Here is a 22,662-nt window from a genome sequence, read left to right on the forward strand (position 1 = left end):
AAACTTGAATAGCATCTATATTTTTAATTTATTTATAATCGATCCTTATTTTATATCAGTTTTTGGCCTCAAAGACTCAATTTATTTTGTTTACATATTTATAGTGATTGATGAACGTGCGTAGGAAGGCTGATAGATGGTGAAAAGTAATAAAAAAATGAGACACGAAATGTGTTTATTACTTAGAGACACGAAGGAGTTGTCTCTCCGCCTATTTTTATTCCTTTTTGTCACTGGACACATTCTTTGAATATGGTTTTGGAGTATAAATTAAAAAGAGTAGGAGAAAGTACACATCCTGTCTGATACCTATCTGTATTGTATAAATAATTACAATACATTAAATACACTATTGTATTGTTTTAATGTTTAAATGCATTAAAAAGATGAAATGCACAAATATATACCTACGGTATTCAATGTGTTAAAATAAACATTTTTGTTCAATAAAATTATGTAAATCACATTTTTTTCATTTGGCGGTTTATTTTCATTTTAATTTTTTTTGGCGTAAAATATAAATAGTTTATATGTATACTTGACTCAAATATATTTATATAATAAATACAAATAATAGATTTAACATAAAAAAAATCTGCAATATATTATAATGGACGATTTTTTAATTTTAAACTAATTGACCTTTTCATGACTAGTCATAAACTCAGTTCCATTCAAAAGGCAGTAAGACTCCAGACATGACGATTAATTTATTATTTAATTGATTGGGAATGTACATTTTTTATTAATTTCTGAAAATTTTGCTTGAATTCGAATCTCAAGAGTCGCGTCGAAGCGTTTATTTAAATGGCATTGCTTCCAAAAACCGTGTTAGGCCTACAACATTATTTTTTAGTCACGCGGTAGCAGGGTCGCATTCTGACTGACAGGTTGCATTAATCAGTCCGTGAACTTGACAATAAATGTATTATTTAAATTATTAGGAAAGCTCATTTTTGTATTTCTTGATTCCTGCAAATTTTACTTGAATTCGAATCTCAAGAGTCGCGTCGAAGCGTTTATTTAAATGGCAACACTTCAAACAACCGTGTTAGGCTCAACAACATTAACAAAAACCAGCTTATCGCACAGTCTTTGGTCGCGCGGTAGCAGGGTCACATACTGACTGACAGGTTGCATTAATCAGTCCGTGAACCTAGCAATAAATTTATTATTTAAATTATTATGAAAGCTCATTTTTGTATTTAATGATTCCTGCAAATTTTACTTGGAGTCGAATCTCAAGAGTCGCGTCGAAGCGTTCATTTAAATGGCAATACTTCAAACAACCTTGTTAGGCTCAACAACATTAACAAAAACCAGCTTATCGCACATTTTTTGGTCGCGCGGTAGCAAGGTCACATACTGACTGACAGGTTGCATTAATCAGTCCGTGAACCTGGCAATAAATTTATTATTTAAATTATTGTGAAAGCTCATTTTTGTATTTAATGAGTCCTGCAAATTTTACTTGGATTTGAATCTCAAGAGTCGCGTCGAAGCGTTTATTTAAATGGCAACACTTCAAACAACCGTGTTAGGCTCAACAACATTAAAAAAAACCAGCTTATCGCACAGTTTTTTGTCGCGCGGTAGCAGGGTTGCATACTGACTGACAGGTTGCATTAATCAGTCCGTGAACCTGACAATAAATTTAATATTTAAATTATTGGGGAAGCTCATTTTTGTATTTATTGATTCCTACAAATTTTACTTGGATTTGAATCTCAAGAGTCGCGTCGAAGCGTTTATTTAAATGGCAACACTTCAAACAACCGTGTTAGGCTCAACAACATTAACAAAACCCAGCTTATCGCACAGTCTTTGGTCGCGCGGTAGCAGGGTCACATACTGACTGACAGGTTGCATTAATCAGTCCGTGAACCTGGCAATAAATTTATTATTTAAATTATTGGGAAAGCTCATTGTTGTATTTAATGATTCCTGCAAATTTTACTTGGATTCGAATCTCAAGAGTCGCGTCGAAGCGTTTATTTAAATGGCAACACTTCAAACAACCGTGTTAGGCTCAACAACATTAACAAAAACCAGCTTATCGCACAGTTTTTGGTCGCGCGGTAGCAGGGTTGCATACTGACTGACAGGTTGCATTAATCAGTCCGTGAACCTGACAATAAATTTATTATTTAAATTATTGGGAAAGCTCATTTTTGTATTTAATGATTTCTGCAAATTTTACTTGGATTCGAATCTCAAGAGTCGCGTCGAAGCGTTTATTTAAATGGCAACACTTCAAACAACCGTGTTAGGCTCAACAACATTAACAAAACCCAGCTTATCGCACAGTCTTTGGTCGCGCGGTAGCAGGGTCACATACTGACTGACAGGTTGCATTAATCAGTCCGTGAACCTGACAATAAATTTATTATTTAAATTATTGGGAAAGCTCATTTTTGTATTTAATGATTCCTGCAAATTTTACTTGCATTCGAATCTCAAGAGTCGCGTCGAAGCGTTTATTTAAATGGCAACACTTCAAACAACCGTGTTAGGCTCAACAACATTAACAAACACCAGCTTATCGCACAGTTTTTGGTCGCGCGGTAGCAGGGTTGCATACAGACTGACAGGTTGCATTAATCAGTCCGTAAACCTGACAATAAATTTATTATTTAAATTAATGGGGAAGCTCATTTTTGTATTTAATGATTCCTGCAAATTTTACTTGGATTCGAATCTCAAGAGTCGCGTCGAAGCGTTTATTTAAATGGCAACACTTCAAACAACCGTGTTAGGCTCAACAACATTAACAAAACCCAGCTTATTGCACAGTCTTTGGTCGCGCGGTAGCAGGGTCACATACTGACTGACAGGTTGCATTAATCAGTCCGTGAACCTGACAATAAATTTATTATTTAAATTATTGGGAAAGCTCATTTTTGTATTTAATGATTCCTGCAAATTTTACTTGGATTCGAATCTCAAGAGTCGCGTCGAAGCGTTTATTTAAATGGCAACACTTCAAACAACCGTGTTAGGCTCAACAACATTAACAAAAACCAGCTTATCGCACAGTCTTTGGTCGCGCGGTAGCAGGGTCGCATACTGACTGACAGGTTGCATTAATCAGTCCGTGAACTTGACAATAAATTTATTATTTAAATTATTGTGAAAGCTCATTTTTGTATTTAATGGCTCCTGCAAATTTTACTTGGATTTGAATCTCAAGAGTCGCGTCGAAGCGTTTATTTCAATGGCAATACTTCAAACAACCGTGTTAGGCTTAACAACATTAACAAAAACCAGCTTTTCGCACATTTTTTGGTCGCGCGGTAGCAGGGTCACATACTGACTGACATGTTGCATTAATCAGTCCGTGAACCTGGCAATAAATTTATTATTTAAATTATTGGGAAATCTCATTTATGTATTTATTGATTCCTACAAAACCTGACAATAATGTTTATTTGAATAATAATATTCCTAGGACAATTCGCAAAAATAAAACTATAATGGGTTTCTTAAATGGAATAAAAAAATACCTTCCTACATTAAGAAATAAATTATATTATTAAGTATTTTTTTTATTTTCTGTTTATGTTATATATTATATATATGTTAGTTAAAAATTAAATTTATACAATATGTTGCTACGTAAAAACTTTTAAAAGACAAATTTTTCCTATTATTCTTCAATCAGATTTAACTGTATTTTTTTATTATGAAACAAAAATCAAGTAAGACCACAACACAATACGCGTATACTATACAACAGATCAAAGTTAACTATTTTTAAAAACTATGTTTTATTTCTCACATTTTTTTGTATACAGTTCCAAATGACGATTTTGACAATATATTCGTTAAAAGATTAACACAATATAAATGGAAAAGGATCTAAATCAGTATAGTACTTAGCGGTATTTTGAGGTTTCTTTAATAATAAAACTGATTTTTTATTTAAATTTTACAACCGATTAGTCAATGACAATATCAGGAACATAATATTTCCGAAAATTTTAGTCAAAGTATTTTAAATATGGGTTGGCTTGATTCTATTCCTCAGATCAGACGACATAAATGTAGATTTTCGGTAGTTTTATTGCAAACCAATTTAATAAAATATTTGTTTATTAACATAAAGACATCTCTTGAGCATTATGTAAAATATATTGTGGTTCAAAATCACACTAAATATATAATTTATTCAATTGTTAATTTATGGCATTGTGGTTGCCATAACAATTCTTAGAATAATAATAAGAAATCGTTAACATATGTCAATACGCAAACGCTCTATATTACTGAAATGGATACGTATGTGATGTGATGTGAGTAAAATATGAATTCAATATTTATCATTTTTTGTATTACTAACCATATAAAAATATTGCGGCACGAAAAGGGTTAAGATGCAACATCCAAAAGATCGGTCTCTTTTAAAAATACATATATGGCGAACGCACCATAAATCCCGTCCGGAAAAATCAAATAAAACCTACATATAATCGTCAAGCAGATCCGAATGAAAAAGCACGTCCTTTACCTTTGTTTGTAATTAGGTTTAAATATTTTATTGAACCATAAATATTTTAAAAGAAGTAGTTACCTAAATATATGTATTAGTTTCTTGCCACTGATCGTCAACCAGCGGTACAAGAAAAAAATACAAAATTTGTTCCTTTTTATTTAATTAACTATGTACATACCCAGTACAAAATAAATTCGTAAAGTTTAATCTTAGTAACTTAATCAAGTTAAATATATCTGAGGCGATTTTAAGCCAATTTTTTGATAATAATTTTACTACTTACAAATTGATTCAAAAGTTAATTCGGACTTCATCAATTGATTTACAAATTTTATTACGAAGCGAATGCTTTGAAAATATGATAATGTGAAGTAGCAGTATTAGGTTAATATGTCGAATGTTTTAAAACTTCTATTTTTACACTTTAATTATAATATTTAAAACCGTTTTTTTAATTAAAAAACCGGTTTAAATAAAAAAACTACATTAAAAAATCCTAGATGCAAAAATGTTTTTTAACATATTTATAAAGTAAAAATAAAATTCGCCTACCAGATTTTGTGATGATGAAGTTTGCTTTTTTATTCAAAGATGATGATTTAGATGTGGTTATTAATAAAATCAATACGATTACTTTATAAATAATAATATGGTTTAGTTTTTATAATCTAAATTTGGATTAGGATAGATTTATTCATTCATTGTTTATATACATATTGAACTAAGATCGTTTTTATTCATTTAATCTAATGGTATATTATTAGTTATTCCTTTCACTTTTTTATGTACATATATTCTGTATATATATAACAACAGCATTTAATAAAAAAGGGTTTAAATTGAACTCTTCTTGAAAAAATATCCGTCGCCACTTGTTTGCTTCGTATGTGTAGCAATAATATTTTCTTGCCGATACTGATTGCTATCTGTTGTATGTGTGTACCTTGATTGCTACGAGAAGTACAAAAAATGCCAAGATGAACATAGATGGAGAGATGATTGTGGGAAGAGAGTCGCTTCCTAAGCGAGATAATAATAATAAAATAAAGGGTACGCATAGCGGTAGTTGTTGCTTGATAAGCGTTGCTTGCTAAAAGATGGCAAAACGAGATTGTTGCTCTCGTTGACGAGCGTGCGACAGTGCTCCTCAACCTGTGGGGTAATTTTTTTAATATATATCAATGGATAAATTTATTTTAAAACTCCTTCTCTCCTCTCTAATTGTGCGGTCAGAATGTACTAAAATCGTGACGTTGCGTAACTAAGGGGATGTCCAATTTATTTCGCGGTCGTTTCCAAATCATGACAGATAACCACAGTGCTTCATGTAAAATTTTCTCATTGCAGTTCTGAACGTGGCGGCTGGAAAGGCGCCCATGCAGATCAGCACCGTACAGGGCGCAGTGCCCCAGAGAGCAGTAGACGGGAGTACTTCAGCTTCCTTCAGCGCCGAGACTTGCACACTAACCAAGCCTGAGAAAGTGCCATGGTGGTACGTGAATCTCCTGGAACCATACATGGTGCAATTAGTCCGCCTGGATTTTGGGAAGCCCTGTTGTGGTGAGTATTATAATGTCACGGTCACTGAAACAGTTTTATAATTTAATATTTAATATATCAAAACAATTCTTGAGGTATTTTAATTTTGGGTTCCGGAACGTTTCCGAGTATCACGATCGCGTCCTCGTGACTGTCGTAATCCGGCTCCTTAATACGCTGGCATTGCACATTTAAGTTTAACATACAGAGTAGCGCAAATGAATCGAACGAATATTTTTAAATTCTCAATTTATTTCAATGAGGAATTATAAACTATATTTTTTGGGGATTTTCAAAGCTACTTATGAAACACTACATCAAGCAAATTATCTTCTAATTGTACTTTCAATAGAGCGTTCTCATATTTTTTTACAAAAAAATTAAAACAATTTTGGCTCGAATATTATTTTTTAACTGTTGAATGGTCGTTGACTTATTGAAATAACAATTTCTAGAGTTGATAAATCTGGCTAACGTGAAGGCCAGTCGATTGCCGAGTTTCTTAAAATTAAAAGATTTTCAGTTCCCCATTAATCATAGAAATGGTAACAATCATCTCGTTGGCTCTGAATTATCGAATGTTGATTTTTAAAATAAATATTCTATGACTTTCGTTTGCTAAGTAACTATGTGTCTTTCCATAATTAATTTCCTAAATCTTCTTTAACAGATTTTAAAATAAATAGAGAAAAATATTTAAATTAAAAAAAGTAATGATTTTTGTAAATTGGTTCGTTTCTTTTGCACCACTCTGTTTTTTAAGTTTTTCTTTCTTATCATGTATTTGTGTGCTATTTTTTATCTTAATAATAGTAATAATACTATGTATTGTATTTTGATCATCGTGACACATTGGGGTAATCTGTTAAATTAAATTAATTATTTAAAGAAATATTTTTTTTATTTCAGGACCCAACAAACCAGCCACTATTGTAGTAAGAGTCGGAAATAACAGACCAGATCTTGGCACAAATCCGATTTGCAATAGGTTCACTGGTTTTGTGGAAGAAGGACAGCCACTCTTTCTGCCATGCAACCCTCCAATGCCAGGGGCGTTCGTCAGCGTACATCTGGAAGTATCGAATCCCAGTCAACTGTCGATATGTGAAGCGTTCGTGTATACAGACCAGGCGTTGCCTATAGAGCGCTGTCCTCAATTTAGAGACCAACCACCTGGGAGTACCGCAACATATAATGGAAAATGCTACATCTTCTACAGTCACATATCGTTCAACTTCAGTAAAGCGTTGGCTTTCTGCAGAGCTAGAGGAGGCACTCTCGTGGACGAGAGCAATCCGGCGCTGCAAGGATTTATAAGCTGGGAGCTGTACAGAAGGCATAGGTCTGTATTTTAAAGCATTTATATGGCGTCGCGTTTGATTGCTCATATATAATACTTAGCATTGCGTTTATTTATTTATTTATTTTAAATAATAGCAGCGAATGGCTTTGGATTTGTGTGTTATGAAGCTGAACCAAATTAGATATTGATGCATTGCAGAAGCGACAGCACCAGCCAATACTGGATGGGAGCAGTGCGAGACCAGAACGACAGGAACAACTGGAAGTGGCTCAACGGAGACAATGTCACTGTGTCTTTCTGGAACCTCCCCTTGGGGAGCGAAGACTGCGCCAGATACGACGGGTCTAAGGGATGGCTGTGGTCCGACACCAACTGCTTATCAAACCTGAATTTCATTTGCCAACATCGTAAGTTTACCGTTCTTTCCATAGTCCATTCTTATACTGTGTTCACACTGTTGCAAATTGATAAACCAGTAAAAAAACTACTTGCAAATATTGATTAATTTAACATGAATTATAAAAAAAAAAAACTTTTTACATATATTAAGAAAAGTAAAATCAAACTAATCATCTTTCAATTGTACTTAGATATAGCTATTTAAGTCTTTGAGATTTAGCATTTTTTGATAACATGAAACAATCATTAATTTGTATTTAAAACTTTTGCTTACTTTAGTGTTTGTTTATAGCTCACAGTCGATGTGAACACAGAATTATAAAAAATGTTTTTAAAAATAATTTACCTCTCGCCTGCAGAGCATAGGAGAAGAATTAAAACTTTTTATATTTTTGTATATCAGTCATACCTAAATGATGTTCATAAAGTATTAACAATAATTGTGTCACAAAAATGAATATCTGCAATAGCGCATAAAGTATAAATCTTATAATATAGCATGTGTTAATTAATTAATTTGAGCTTTTAGTGCAAATTAAATCATAGTTTTTTATCTGTAAATTTGAATATTAACTAATAATATAAATGTAAACTAAATAATATATTACATAGGACGGAATAGCGTAGTCCGTATCGTCTCAGACTAGTAACTCTGAGGTTGCGGGTTCATGCCCCGGCGGCGACACTCGAATTTTTATTTATAAAAAATGCGCTATTATAAAAAAAACCGGCCCCAGCTGTAGTGACATCTATTAGTTAATAATAATATTACACATATTCATTTATAATTATTATTATACACATATGTCACCGACACCTAGACTTTCAGTCTGGTGGTTAATACTTACTTTTAGGTATTCATTACATCTGATTGACTTACTTAGTTGGTTCAGATTTACATCAAAAAAGGATTGAGATGGCCAAATATGCATTTAATAAAATGATAAATATTGTACGTTACGCTTACTTAGGTGTACATCTTAAAGACATGGGTTCGAATCCATGTCTAACGCTTTTCAGTTTGTGCCGTTTCTGAGAGATTTAAATTAGCGATTGATCATCTCAGATTAAGTTTTCCTACATTTTTCTAATCTAACGCTTATAATTGAGCTTAGTCGTGCTAAATGGTGTCAAAATTTCCGTAATTATAAGCTAAATGTAATGATTGGAGCTCATATCAAAGAAATGTCACACTATTGGTTTCAATAATGATAATACAGTGATATCTATTTGTAATGGATACTGAAATAATGAAATTCATAGTATAAAGAATCTTAAATTTGTCCCCGAAAAACTTTTTCATTGTAACGAAGACTGATCTCAGTATAACGAAACACTTAGAGCTGAATTTAAGAATGACGTTACAACTTGACACAATATTTCTCTGAATTCAGTTCGTTCTTGACATGGCGTATACCGGATCTGTTTACAAGTTACATTCAAGGTATTTCACCGACCCTCAAATTTTTATTGTGTGCATTACAGAATCTTGAAAAATGGACAAACTACGATTTGTCAATTTTGTAAGATGCTGTAGTAATACAATGTAATTAAAATATATCATTTTCCTTACATTCAATATAACGAAGTTTTTTCTTCGGTCCCGCGAGCTTCGCTATACTGAGATTTCATTGTATTTGGGTCGGAATAGCGTTGTCCGTACTGTCTGAGGGATTCTGTATCGAAGCAACCTAAGAAATTACCGGGTTTATCGCTGTCTCAATTCCTGTAAATTTCAAAAAAATTAAACCCAAAATCTAGACTTGTAAAATTTATATAATATTACGTACATTTAATATTTTCAATAAAATCTGTATAGTCAAAAACACCAAAATAATCGGTTACGAATATTCGAAATATTTTCCCGATCTTCCAATACTCGTTAATACTATTTCAAAGAAAATTTGAAAAAAATTTTAGTACATAACAATTTGTATACTTAAGCAACACATCGTTTTTTCTCTCAATGTACCAAAATTCGAAATGCGAGACAATGAGACGCTTCTTCTCAATAAAAAAAATGTTTGTGACGGTGTTAACTATGACTGAATTCGCAGAATTCGTTCGTTGAAAAAAACAAAATGCTAAAAAGGCCCATCTTTTATTATTGTTTAACGCTTATCTCAAAAACAGGCGTGCGTCGCAAATTTTTGTAAAGTTATTTGCTTTTTTTGTTTGAAAACGTAATGATGTTATTTTATCAGCGCAGTAATTCGATCGTGGTTAATGTATTTCTAGTAATTTAATTCATATGCAAAATACGCCAATACAGATCTCATCTTAATGTATATCAAAATCGTTCCAAACATTATTAGAAATTGTGTATACAATAAATTTGATAAATGTTACATCAATTTTGCTGAATTAATTCAATCGCAGATTACATTTAGATGGAATTCCGCACAAAACTAACGATGAAACGATTCTAATTAATATGTACAGGTCTAGAAAAATTAACCGCTAACAATTAATCGCATAAACAATTTATAGCCAACAATTGATCGCTAGCATAATTTACCGCATAATTTATGAGATTTATTTAAGCTTCTGCCTTAAACTTTTGATTACGATTGATACGATGATAACTATTTTTTGTGATATAAGATTGTTGATCAAAGTATATTCAAACCGAATTTTAGTCAACCTTTGATGTTTTAACAATATGATAACATTGACTTTAACTATGAAAATATTAGTCAAAGTGAATTCAAACCGTATTTTGATCAATAGGAGGGCGCAAAAATAATTATTACTTCTCAGAAGTCAAAAATTCACGTCAAAAGCAATAAAATCGTGTCGGCGACGTCGCAGTGGGAACGCTCGGTAACGAGCGTTTCCACTGCGACGGCGTCGGCACGATTTTATTGCTTTTGGCGTGGATTATTGGCTTCTGAGAAGTAATAATTGTTTTTTGCGTTCTCCTATTAGTCAAAATTCGGTTTAACTGTGCTTCATTCAATTCTCACCTATTATAAGTCGTAATATTGTTATAAATATCTCAATATAGATGCAAAATAACTGAGCGTTTCCACTGCGACGGCACGACGGGACCTTCTTTAATTTGTCATTAAATTAAATACATTTAAGTTTCTACCTTAACCTTTTGATTTGTGAGTTATTTTTCCAGCATTTACATTATAGAAGTATGCAAAATTGCTGGAACATTTATCGAATTTATTGTATTACAATAGCTTTAGAACAAATTTTATATATATAAAGGCGTTTTTTGTGTGTATTTGTATATAAATTAAATAAATAGAAATAAATAACCCGCAATAAATTTGCGACGCACACCTGTTTTTGAGATAAGCGTTAAACGATAATAAAGGGTGGGCCTTTCTAACATTTTGTTTCTTTCAACGAACGAATTTATTTTTACATATTTTTAATTCGTTTTATTCAATTTTTTTAAATATCATAATTTTAATTTACTGTAAAATATTTTTTTATTGCATTAATTTAGTGTTTCTTAATATTTTATTGTAATCTTTTTCATCATTATTTTTATTTCTTGTATAATATTTAATTCATATTTTATAATATATTTATTGATGAATTGTATTCTCAACATTTTATTACACACTTTTTTATTTACGTCTCATTTTTATCAACTTCTGATTACTTTATTTGCGTCTCACACTTAGTTTAGTGGTTTTTAACATTTTATTACAAACTTTTTTTTATCTACGTCTCACTTTTAACAACTTCTGATTATTTTATTTGCAATGCTGAAAGACAAGGAAATATAAATAATCATTTTAGTGTTGAATTTAGATGTGTAACAATACTGCGAGTTACTCATATGTATAAATTGCGACTTAGAATCATTAATAAGTGTGAGATTTCAGCTTTTACAAATAATTAAATTCATAATTTTCACGCACCCATAGAAGACAAAACTATAGCCGATTCCTTTTCATGACTTGCGACTCTTGTTTTTGCTTTATGACTCAACAACTAAAAGGCTTGTATGTACGTATGAATTCGATTCCGTTACGTTGCGGGGGTGTGCTAATCAAGTTCATGAATTTGGGTCATTATAGCATTGCGTTCGACTTTCATACTTTAGCCGGCGATTTTAAGAGCTAAATTTATGATACCTTCAACACTCGGTATATTTTTCAGAGCCGAAAGCTTGCGGGAGACCTGAACAACCGCCGAATTCAACGATGATAGCACCAAACTTCGAAGTTGGCGCCAATATTGAGTATGCTTGCGACAGTGGACATCTTCTGGTAGGACCGACTACAAGGACGTGCCTGGACACTGGATTCTACAATGAATTCCCACCTGTTTGTAAAAGTAAGTATTTTTTTTTATTTATTAGTGATTCAGTCCTGATAAAATATATATTTGAAGTGGTCCATCAACAATCATTGTTACATTTTACGGATAATCTTATAGTTTTTAAACCAGAAATACACAGAATATTTGCGATATTATTCTTCTTCTAGTATCATATCCGATTCAAACCTTAGCAACCATTTTTCGATAAGTTTTATAATGCAACTTTCGGTTTTTGATTCCATGAAACACTTATTTGCTCATCATCTTCTTTCTTCCGATCAATTTTTTCTTTCAATTTTACCCGTTATTGAAGCAAAAAGAAGCTCATATTTTGGACCTTTGATGGTTGAAAGGAGTTCTTGATCGCTTCCAACCGTAGAGAAAATTTGGCCATTCGAGAACTTTTAACATACGCCTAAAATCCACATTTCAAACGCATTTAATCAATTAATTATATTTATTTTTCAATTCCAAGTTTCCTATCAGTACAATAGCACTAACCAGACATAGCACTTCACGAATTAAATTCTGATTTAAAGATGTAAGTGCTCGTTTGTGAGACCAGCTTTTCGAAGCATCTCTTCGTCTAAGAAAATGTTAAGCCTGCCAAACCCACGGGGAGCTTTGCTTTATCAATGTTTATTTGCAAGCCCTTTTTTATACATTCCTTATCAATACAATTCTGGGATCTTTGGTGGTCGTCAACTGTCTTAACAAAAATGACCGTGTCATCAGAATAATTAATATTGTTAATTGTCTTCCCTTTTTTGTCGCACAATAAAGTCGAATATGTTCGACTTTATTGTGCGGAGCGCGTGTCACTTACATATGCTAGAATTATTTTACTTGACTTGAATCTCTTTTGTTGACAGGATTCAACAGATTTCTATAATATGTTTTTATCCTAATGCCTTTTGTTAGTAGGGTTGCGACGTTAGAGTACGCTCGGGATAAGGATGCCGGTTTGTTATTGTGTGCGTGTACATGTATATGAGAGGGAGAAGCGATGTAGCGTGTACTTCGTTGTCTCGCTTTCTCTTTGAAGGACAGTCGCTGATTCGTCAACGCTGGTATTCGTCATTAAAGTGCAGTGTGGCACAGAAGTTCGATCTTCTCTAGTGAATTATTTTAAATAATTTTGTGTTGATATTGGTTTAATCCAGATATGCCCACTGTTCCATGGGTAGGTCACTAAGCTCGTGCCACTGTTTTTTATTTATAAATTAAATTTTAAGAGAACAAAATTTCTTGGGCATATCTGGGCTAATTAAAATCAAGGCTTTAAATACACACTAAGTTATTCGTTCTCTTACCCGTGGATTAAAATATTTTAATTATTTTTCCATTAATCCGTACGTTGTTGGTTTTTTTACACTATTCTCTGTAAGGCTTAAAAAAGTTATTATTCTTATCGTTGCGCCAATGATAATTTTTTAATTTATTCAATGGACTCTAATGATTTAAAAGAGTCGTCGAGCCATTAAACAATCTGCAAATAATTTCTTTCCCAATTTTATATATTTTTGCCTTATAAGAATAGCTAAAGACTTCATTATTTTTTTGACTAGTGAAAGATTTTGAATTTTGCAAATATTTAATTAATGATATCAATGTCTGGTTTCTTTGATTATATAATATATTTTTAATTGTCCGTTGAAATTTTCAACTTAGCTCAGATGTATGTATGTTAAATAAACATATATTTTATTTTAAAATAAAAAATTAAATATTCTGAGCGAAATTGTTTTGAGCCACACAGTAACACACCGGAATCCTTATCCCGAGCGTACTCTACTAAATTCAATAAATTCCTCTCTAATTTTAAGGGTAAGAGCTTCTGTAAAATTCACAACATTAGTTGCTAATGGATTTTTAATTCAATAGTATTGTTCCGTATTAATTAAATGAAAATATTGTCAAGTTGAAAATTTTGCTTTAATGAACACCATTGATTTTCAAAGTATACCTTACAACATAATTGAATAGAAGGCATTTATATTATGATGATATTGTTTCAAGTGAATTATTAATTTATTTTTCTGTTATTATAGGAATTGAATGCGGATATCCTGCGGACATTCCAAATGGTGGATATCAATTGATCAATGGTAGTGTCGGATACTTGAGTCACGTGGTATATACTTGCGAGGAAGGTTATGAGATTATTGGAAGGGCAAAACTAACTTGCGACATTGACGAGAGATGGAATGGTCCACCACCAATTTGTGAAGGTATCTATATAATGATAATCGTCCAGAGCTTTTCACAAACTTTTTTCACAAGCACTGGCTATTTAAACACTTCAAGTTGAACGTTCAGCACTATTTCGTTGCTTCGCTTTTTCTTTCTTTTACATCTCTACCACTTTTTTTAGCGATTCAATGTGAAACTCCACCTCAAATAACAAATGGAAAATACGCATCCAATGTTAATGACACATCCTTTGGTTCAGTCATTGAGTACTTCTGCTTAAGAGGCTACTCTTTATATGGAGCTAAAAGAGCTATCTGCTTAGCAAATGGCCAATGGGACAATCCGCCTCCTGCATGTAAAGGTAAATATATATTAGTGAAGGTTTTCTATCAATAACATATACTATCAATATCTTCAGCACATATAAAACATGATTTAATAGTAATCAAATATCACTGATTTATTTTAAATTTCAGCTGAAGAAGTATCCACGACTCTATCTACCAGCACGGTCCAGCGTTCTACCAAACCGCTGACAACTAAGTTCTTTAGCCGTCCCACCAGACCGACGACTATTGTCAGAAGTAGTTTTGCCACGACCACGAGAGAGACCTATCCGACGAGCACTACGGAAGAAGTGAGGACTACGAAGAGGATTATAAGACCAGCGACTACAGAAAGTGACCCACCTAAGAGCGGAAGCTCACACATTCCTCACATCATTGTGGCAGCACATCCCCAAGAAAAGAATTCGATCGGATCTAATAGCAACATCAACTCAGACCTATCCAGGGTAAATGTTCCGTTGTCAGTGGATGGAGAAAGGAGAGAAACTCTCGGAGCCAAGTTGAACCTAGGCGCAATAATAGCTCTCGGTGCCTTCGGAGGATTCGTATTCTTGGCAGCTATAGTAACCACAATCGTGATTCTCGTTAGAAGGTATGCTTAATATATATATTATATAGCTGTAATATGTTAGAATAACGCATTACCTATTACGGGTATTTGGACAGGTATATAAAATCAGTTTTACCTCTCGCCTATAAAATATTAAATTCGTTGCATTTTTTTTTTCATAATGTGTGTTGATTTGTTTTGTATGAACTATGTTTTGATTACGTAAAGGTTTAAAACTGAAATTTAACGTTTCATTATATTTTAAGTAAGCTTGAAAGCTTAGATATTTTATATAAATTCAACTACAAAATCTAGGTTGTATCATAGTTTATAATAAAATAGACCTAGTACTAAATCTATGAGACTGAAGAATATTGTATTATAGGCGAGAGGTAATGTGTTGGATTCAGATATTGCATGGCGGATGGAAGAATTGCAGATTTTTCATTTAAAGTCGAGCACCCCATAAACTTCCTCAGCACGATACACCACATTCTCTGTTAAAATATATGAAATCGTGGTGAATTTTTTTGCCGTATAAAATGTACAACTAACAGATCGAACAGTCCAGGAATTTATTCCGTTATCAGAACCGTTGGTAGGCACTTAATTGGTTATGTCTTTCGGTAGACGTTACTCAATAGTTTGAATGTATATAATATACAATATAACATAATGTGCTATGTGAAAAATGTATAATCGGTTCCAGTGTATTATATGTGATTTTATAGGATTATGAAGTACATTTGCTTCGCATAACACTTTCGCCACGCTTCGAGATTTTATGTATAGAATAAAGATAGATCGAACCAACGCTAAAATATTTATTGGTCAGAATGGTAAAAAACCATCTGTTTAATATCTGAAACTGCTGCGAAGCGATGGAAAAACGCTTCTTTGAGAGCGCTAATTCGCAATTGAAATGGATTGTTCTCTGAAAATAAATACATTCACACAATTCTATGAAAAAGCAATAATGATCATTGTTTTAAAACATTTAAGAATTTATTTATATATATATACAATCTACATAAACATATATTTAAATAAGTTATGTTTTATAAAACTATTTTTAACGTATTAATAGTATTACCAAATAAGTGCATCAATCTTGTAGAAATATTACAAAAAAAATCTTTGAATTCTCACCAACATCAAAGAGTACTTCGCTTCACTTGGATTCCAGTCAAAGACGCTTCGAACGTATCACCAAAAATTATTAAAGTGACACGCGCTCCGCATAACGAAGCTCCACAGTGAGGTTTTTATGTAAAGAGAGTGAATCTGAATTTGTAGGAATACCAGTATGCCATTAATAACGAGCAAATAGATCTGAGAACATAAATTTGATCCTATAGTACTCAAGAAAGGCGAATTACTCATCGAAACGACAATTTCCGAAGTGACAAAATTGCTTAACTTCATGATGAACTTTTTCGAATACTTTTTGAAAGTCGATATAGACTACATCGACCTGGAATTTACGACATTACTAATCCCCACTATTGACCGTCTCCATCAAACGTCGTAAAACAATACATATACGTGTTATAATAAGTCGCTTCTGAGCGGGAATTTGCTCCTTGGAAATTTAGTCGCAATGGATCGCTGCACGGGGGGAACAAATAGCATTCTGCGTAAATGAGTTTTACAAAAATTGTTTTGCGCTCGCTTGTGGATCAATATCCGAGTATTAATTTAATTAAATCGTAGCTCAGGAAGTTCAAGGAGATTGACTCAAAGCTAAATAAGAAAAAAACCGGGCGGCCACAGAGCAGAAGAAGCGAAGAGATTGTCGTGAAAGTTAATGAGTCTGTACGAGAAGATCCGGGCTTGTCGACTCGCAAGCGTTTTGCTGCTGTAGCGATACCAATATCGAATTTTAAAACTATAAGATTGGCCAAAGTGGCATACATCCAATGTCACTCTACCGGTGGTGAAGAAAATGTTTCCTAACAAACTGACATCGCTGCAGTCAAAATTTGCCACCTCTTGATTTTATATGGAGCTATCACAAAAGTCGTGTTTACTGAAATAAACCAGCCAACATCCCACATGCTATATATATCATATAGTACTTTAACAAGGTGCCAGATTCAAGAAACGTTAGTAGTGGGATGGAGGACATGATTTTCACAATTGTGTTATTTGAATGAAATAAACATTGATTATTTATGAATTTTTAAAAGTGCAAACACTCATGGCATACCCTGTATGAAATCAGGGGTCAAAAAAACGGCGAATGTCCTGTTTTTTTAAGTTTTACGCCTAAGCGAATTGAACTTCTCAAAACCGTACTTCAAAAATGACAGTTTCGTTGTTGACTTAAGCGGACGACTAGATCGTGAGGTCGATTTGAAGATGCTTCCTCATACTTGCAATTTATTACTACCAATATATGTTAAAGAAAAAACACATAAAACATATTAGAGAGCAAATTACTCAAGATATATTGTTGAAACTAAAAATGGTGAATGATACATGATCAACACATGCTTATTGCATACTTAAATTGTGTGGACTATATTTGAAAACGCACTTCTTTGTAATTAACTAGCATTCAAACACAGTGTTTATCTAGAATTTATTAAGGATAAAGTGCTTTATCATGTAAGCACGTGGACCAGAAACTGGCACCACCGCAATATGAAGATATTTCAGAGGTTGTAACTATCATTTGCAATACATGCGTTAGCGTTGGTTTGCTCTACCTAATCGACAGTTTATACGGTTTCCCTTCGAACATACTAGTGGTTGGCATTAACCTTAGCTGTTTGGCAGTTCGGCAAGACCTCGTAAGGTCCCGCGCATGTTGCCTCCCGTGCGAGACATGCCCTCACGCTGGTACACCCTGCTAGCTCTGCCATTCCCCGACCAGCAAGTTGGCCGCCGGGAGTTCTCCCGCACTTATCGATCGGCGCAGCGCGCTGGCTACTTCTCAAACCCTTTATAGCAGACCCCAGACCGCCTAGGTTGACCGTTGCCAGTGTGATACTATCTAAGTTTAAACATTAAGGTACGATGGACATTGCTTGTTTTGCTATTACCAGCACGTCACCGGCGCACCGTGTACCAGAAACTGGCACCACCGTCACCCGTACACCAAAGTAGACCAGCACCGACCGTGGGACTTTGCTGGAATCGACATCAAAACGTGAATGTCAATTCTTTCATGAGACTCGCTGTGAGGAGTATAGAAGGACTGATGCTGTGTCCAAGCAAATGCAGACAAATGAGACAGTATAGAGCCAATGTGGTTTATAGTAATATCCACCTAATTTGGTTACGCTTTGTATTTCTTGCTCACTGGAATAGCTTGATTCTAGTTGGCAATTGTTGCTCGACTAAAAAGTCTTATATAAATAATGTTATTAACGAATCAAGGAACAGTATTGTGATTATTTCGTAACAACCAAGTCTTTGACTTATCCGGGACTTCATCCATAAATTCATTTCAAAGAGTACCACAAAAGACCACATAAAATCTAAGCTCTCTGATGGTATTCTTAAACCTTTGTCATATGATACCATTGGGGAGTACTAGATAATCTCATATCTTCTATCATTGCTACATTGGGTTTTCTTCAGTTTACATTGCAATGTACAATAACTTTATTGCTTGTCTTTAAAACCACTTTCAACTTATTTTCACCGGAACCATTTGTACATCACAGTATACACCATATTATTTCAAAACGCAAAAAAATATTTTTCATTAACCTGCAACATAATAAATAAAAAAAATCTAAGAAAAAAATTTTTTTTCATGCCCATTTAATGTACTTAATAAAAAAATTCACCAAAAATATATTTCTACGAAAAATAAAATAGTTAAATGCATCCGTAGTTAGTCTAGAACTCAAGAAAAGCAAGGAGTTACCGATTATTTTTTTTATCTTGAGCTCAGATCAATTAGAATCCATGACTATAGTTCGACAAAGCAATACGATTGAAGAGAGGCACGAAATACAAAGCATAACTTGTCGTGATGGATGAATTCCATAAAACACTAATATTCTTAAATACTGGCTCGCATTGTTGTGAACACAGCATAATTGTGTAACCATACGGTTGACGTCACTAAAACTCGCGCTCGTTGTTCTATCATATAATGACGCCAAACGCTTGGTAACTCAACAACCTGAAACTCTCACACCACTTCACACACTCGGTTAATATTCATCCCTTGAACTCTTATTATTTGCATGAAACTTTTTCACACACTATTGGCACAATGCAACGATATGTTTATGTAAAGAACATGAGTAGAATCTGGATACTGTAGATTGATACGATTCTAAGCTGATTAAGGGCGACTTATCCGTGTATTTTTGACTTTAAAAAAAATATATATAACTTATTCTCTCGTTTAGTAAAACGAGGATTTTTAAATTTCGTATAGTAAAATATACAAATAAAAGGGTACTTTGTATAAAGATGATACTGCAAAGTACGCCAACTTTTAATTTTCCAAAACTCTATTATCAACTTTGATGCAAACGACCCTAGTGGCTTATGTAACAATATGATCATATAAATATCACCGAGTGAGCAAAACCAAGTTCCAGTAATTGTATTTATATAATAAAGAGGGTCGTTGAAAATGTTATGTCTACTTATTATTAACACATTAGATAAATTCGTAAAAATCATAAGGAATAATCCTGGAAAAAAATCACGCAACAACAAAAACCATTTGATTTTGTTTTTATACTCTTTTAGTACTATTAAAATTATTTGTAAATAATATTTTATTTAAGGATCATAAATTATTTATATACTCACCAAAAACTTTGTACACTTTATAATTACTTGAATTCAAAAATACAAAGTTGATAGTGCAATTCTTAGATATAACTGAATTTCTTTATGGGACTCTATCGATCGTTGATGACGTATATTTTCAAATGAACTGATCGTTAATGCTTTTTTTAGGAATCGCAGTGCCAAACACTACCGCCACCGAGTCTCCCCGGACTGCAACACGGTGGCCTCATTTGACTCTTCCAGCTCCGAGTCCCGAAATGGTCTCAATCGGTACTATCGCCAGGCATGGGAGAATCTCCACGAGTCGGCAGGTTCGAAAGCGGCCCTCAAATCATTGAGCCACCCTCCGCTGAAGAGGAGGGACACCCTTGACGACCCGGTGTCGTACAGGAGCGCTCACCACCGAGCTAGCAATGACGGTCTGAGAGACGGGTCCGAATTGGTAATTTCAGATGCTGCTGCTTACCCTTCGAGGGGTCAACACGACAAGCGAAGACACCATCATCACCATCACCACCATGACGTGCACTCGAGCAACCGCCACAAAGAATGGAGCGGTAGGGACAAGGACAGAGACCGCGACCCGAGACCCAATCACAACCACAAGGGTAGATACTGAACGAGCCAAGGGACTAATTAATTAGTAAAATTTGACCAAAATGCTTATTTTCTAAAAAAGAATAAACAATGAAAAAATAATGTCTAGGTTATTGATGTACAGAGTATTCCATAAATATGCTTATATATAGTACAATATGTGTAACGTGTATAGAAAAAGAGTCAGATGTGCGAAACATAATATAAAACAGATTATAATGTATCTAATATTACAGAGTAACCTATAAGTCATATTAAACATACGTGTGTTTGTACAACATACAACAATATTTAGAGAGTCCACCCCATTATATCACCTTAAACATTTTTTTGTTTTGTTTAAATAACAATGATACTAACACACTATTCCTATTCATAAAATCGCTTTTATATTCTATGTTATATATATGTTGATGATTTTAGTTCATTTCTAAGCATCTTATTCACATCTTACATTGTGTCTTTCTCCAACTATAGTAAACGCCTGTCAAATTCCAAAATTGACGTAGATTTTGAATATTTATTATATAAAATTTTGTCCAGATTTGTTTCATTTACATTAAAAAATACATACAATATGGAACTTTATTTTCATTTAGCTCGTGCGGCACCCGTTTACGAAGCATTTTTACTCACATATCTGTTTTACATGGTTTTTAACTTAACTATATTGCAAGTTTTATAAGCGTTTGTATGGTGTGCCAATCGACTCATAATACTAACCTTGTTTTGGAGCAAAAAACTATTTTTTTTTAATTTAATATTTTTAGACAGTATCATAAGGGTTTTCTAAAGCTCTGTTCTGTATCAAAAATTTAGGTCTTACAGCGTTAACTATATGGCAAGTGGCACAAAAGCTCGTATGGTGGTCCGATCATTTAGCATAAAACTTGTTTTTAAGAAGAAAATTTTTTTTTTTAATTTTATTTCGATGCAAATTAAGCTTCAAAACACTTTTTGTATGAAACATTTTTCAGTAGGAGTTTATCCCACGAAGTTATGATACTTTAAATTTGCCGCCATTTTGAAAAAAAAATATTTTTTTTTTCATACCAAATATTAATGGGGTGCTTAAGAATTCTATATGATACCAAAAATTCATTTTTTTATGCTCTCTCCGCAGGTTGTATTATTTATTTAAATCTACATATTTATTTAAAATGATACACTACTTTTCTGTACTACAATCTTAGGTTTATTATTTGTTATTTATTTTACTATGTACAATATTTTTTAGATGGATACAAAAAGCAATTAAAACATTAACTCAATAAAAATGACTTATGGACCACTTTGTATTTAAGCAATTAATTTATCGAAAGACTGTGCTATGGTATTGTCTCTTTACGCAATAATTATAATAAAAATGTTAGGGTACTTAATTTAAAAAAAAATCAATTGGGGTACATTTTATAATCAGTACTGCAGTCGTTGAGATCATAAAATATAATTATATAAAATGTATATAATATAATCATTGTATTATAATTACAATGTCATATAAAATATTTGTAAAAATGTACAATAATATATAATATCGCAGTTTAACATTTTTAGACGGCAAAGAAATTAAATATATGTTTAATTATAGTGAAAACAAATAAGTCTCACTGCGCGGCTTTGATGATGCTGTCATTTTTTAATTTTATGATCTATTAATTATCTAGTGTTTCTAGTTTTGATTTAATTATTCTACTAGACTCTAAAAATATATATTTATCTCAAAATATACATACATTTTTATAAAGAACGCTGTAATACGTATAGGGAGTACAGATGCAATGCGTAAAAAGGATGTGAGCTTATCACTTTTTCTCACATCTATTAATGTCTGTCAAAATTATGTTTATGAAAAAGTTATTTAATAACTTTAGACATTACAGATGTGAGAGAATTGCCTTTTTATGTTTACATCTGTTATCTGGTGTCGGGGTGGAAAAATTATTTTTGTATGTATTATTACACTATTAAATATTCACATGAAAAGAAAAAAAAACACCAAAAAAATTATATGTATGTATGTACCATGATTGTTTAGGCTGTTTTTTTATAATTCATATTATATTATTAAAATATTTGTATTGTAGATTAAGATATCAAAATCACATTATATTAAAGTGTAATTAATACATTGGTGCCATCATAAAGGCAAACAATTTCAAAGAAATAGTAAAAATGTAACATGTAG

At 32.8% G+C, this 22,662-nt stretch overlaps 1 protein-coding gene across 2 annotated transcripts in view; it reads left to right on the forward strand.

Annotated features, from left to right (window-relative positions):
* LOC148234492 (sushi, von Willebrand factor type A, EGF and pentraxin domain-containing protein 1) overlaps positions 1-21,751 on the forward strand; it is a 78,084-nt gene extending 56,333 nt beyond the window's left edge. Inside the window, exons 3-11 of one of the 2 annotated variants that reach the window (XM_088187953.1) lie at positions 5,840-6,052; positions 6,941-7,373; positions 7,533-7,741; positions 11,859-12,035; positions 14,072-14,251; positions 14,395-14,574; positions 14,690-15,152; positions 20,046-20,188; positions 20,330-20,537. In XM_088187953.1, the coding sequence (XP_088044079.1) occupies positions 5,840-6,052; positions 6,941-7,373; positions 7,533-7,741; positions 11,859-12,035; positions 14,072-14,251; positions 14,395-14,574; positions 14,690-15,152; positions 20,046-20,188; positions 20,330-20,496 (2,165 nt within the window). In that variant the 3' untranslated portion in view covers positions 20,497-20,537. Of the gene's footprint in view, positions 1-5,839; positions 6,053-6,940; positions 7,374-7,532; positions 7,742-11,858; positions 12,036-14,071; positions 14,252-14,394; positions 14,575-14,689; positions 15,153-20,045 lie in introns of both variants that reach the window. The other variant, XM_088187952.1, reaches the window with a different exon arrangement.
* The last annotated feature ends 911 nt before the right edge of the window (positions 21,752-22,662 follow it).

Source organism: Plectrocnemia conspersa, unplaced genomic scaffold, assembly GCF_051122295.1.
Source record: "Plectrocnemia conspersa isolate PC_06_02 unplaced genomic scaffold, ASM5112229v1 ptg000006l, whole genome shotgun sequence".
Taxonomy (NCBI): domain Eukaryota; kingdom Metazoa; phylum Arthropoda; class Insecta; order Trichoptera; family Polycentropodidae; genus Plectrocnemia; species Plectrocnemia conspersa.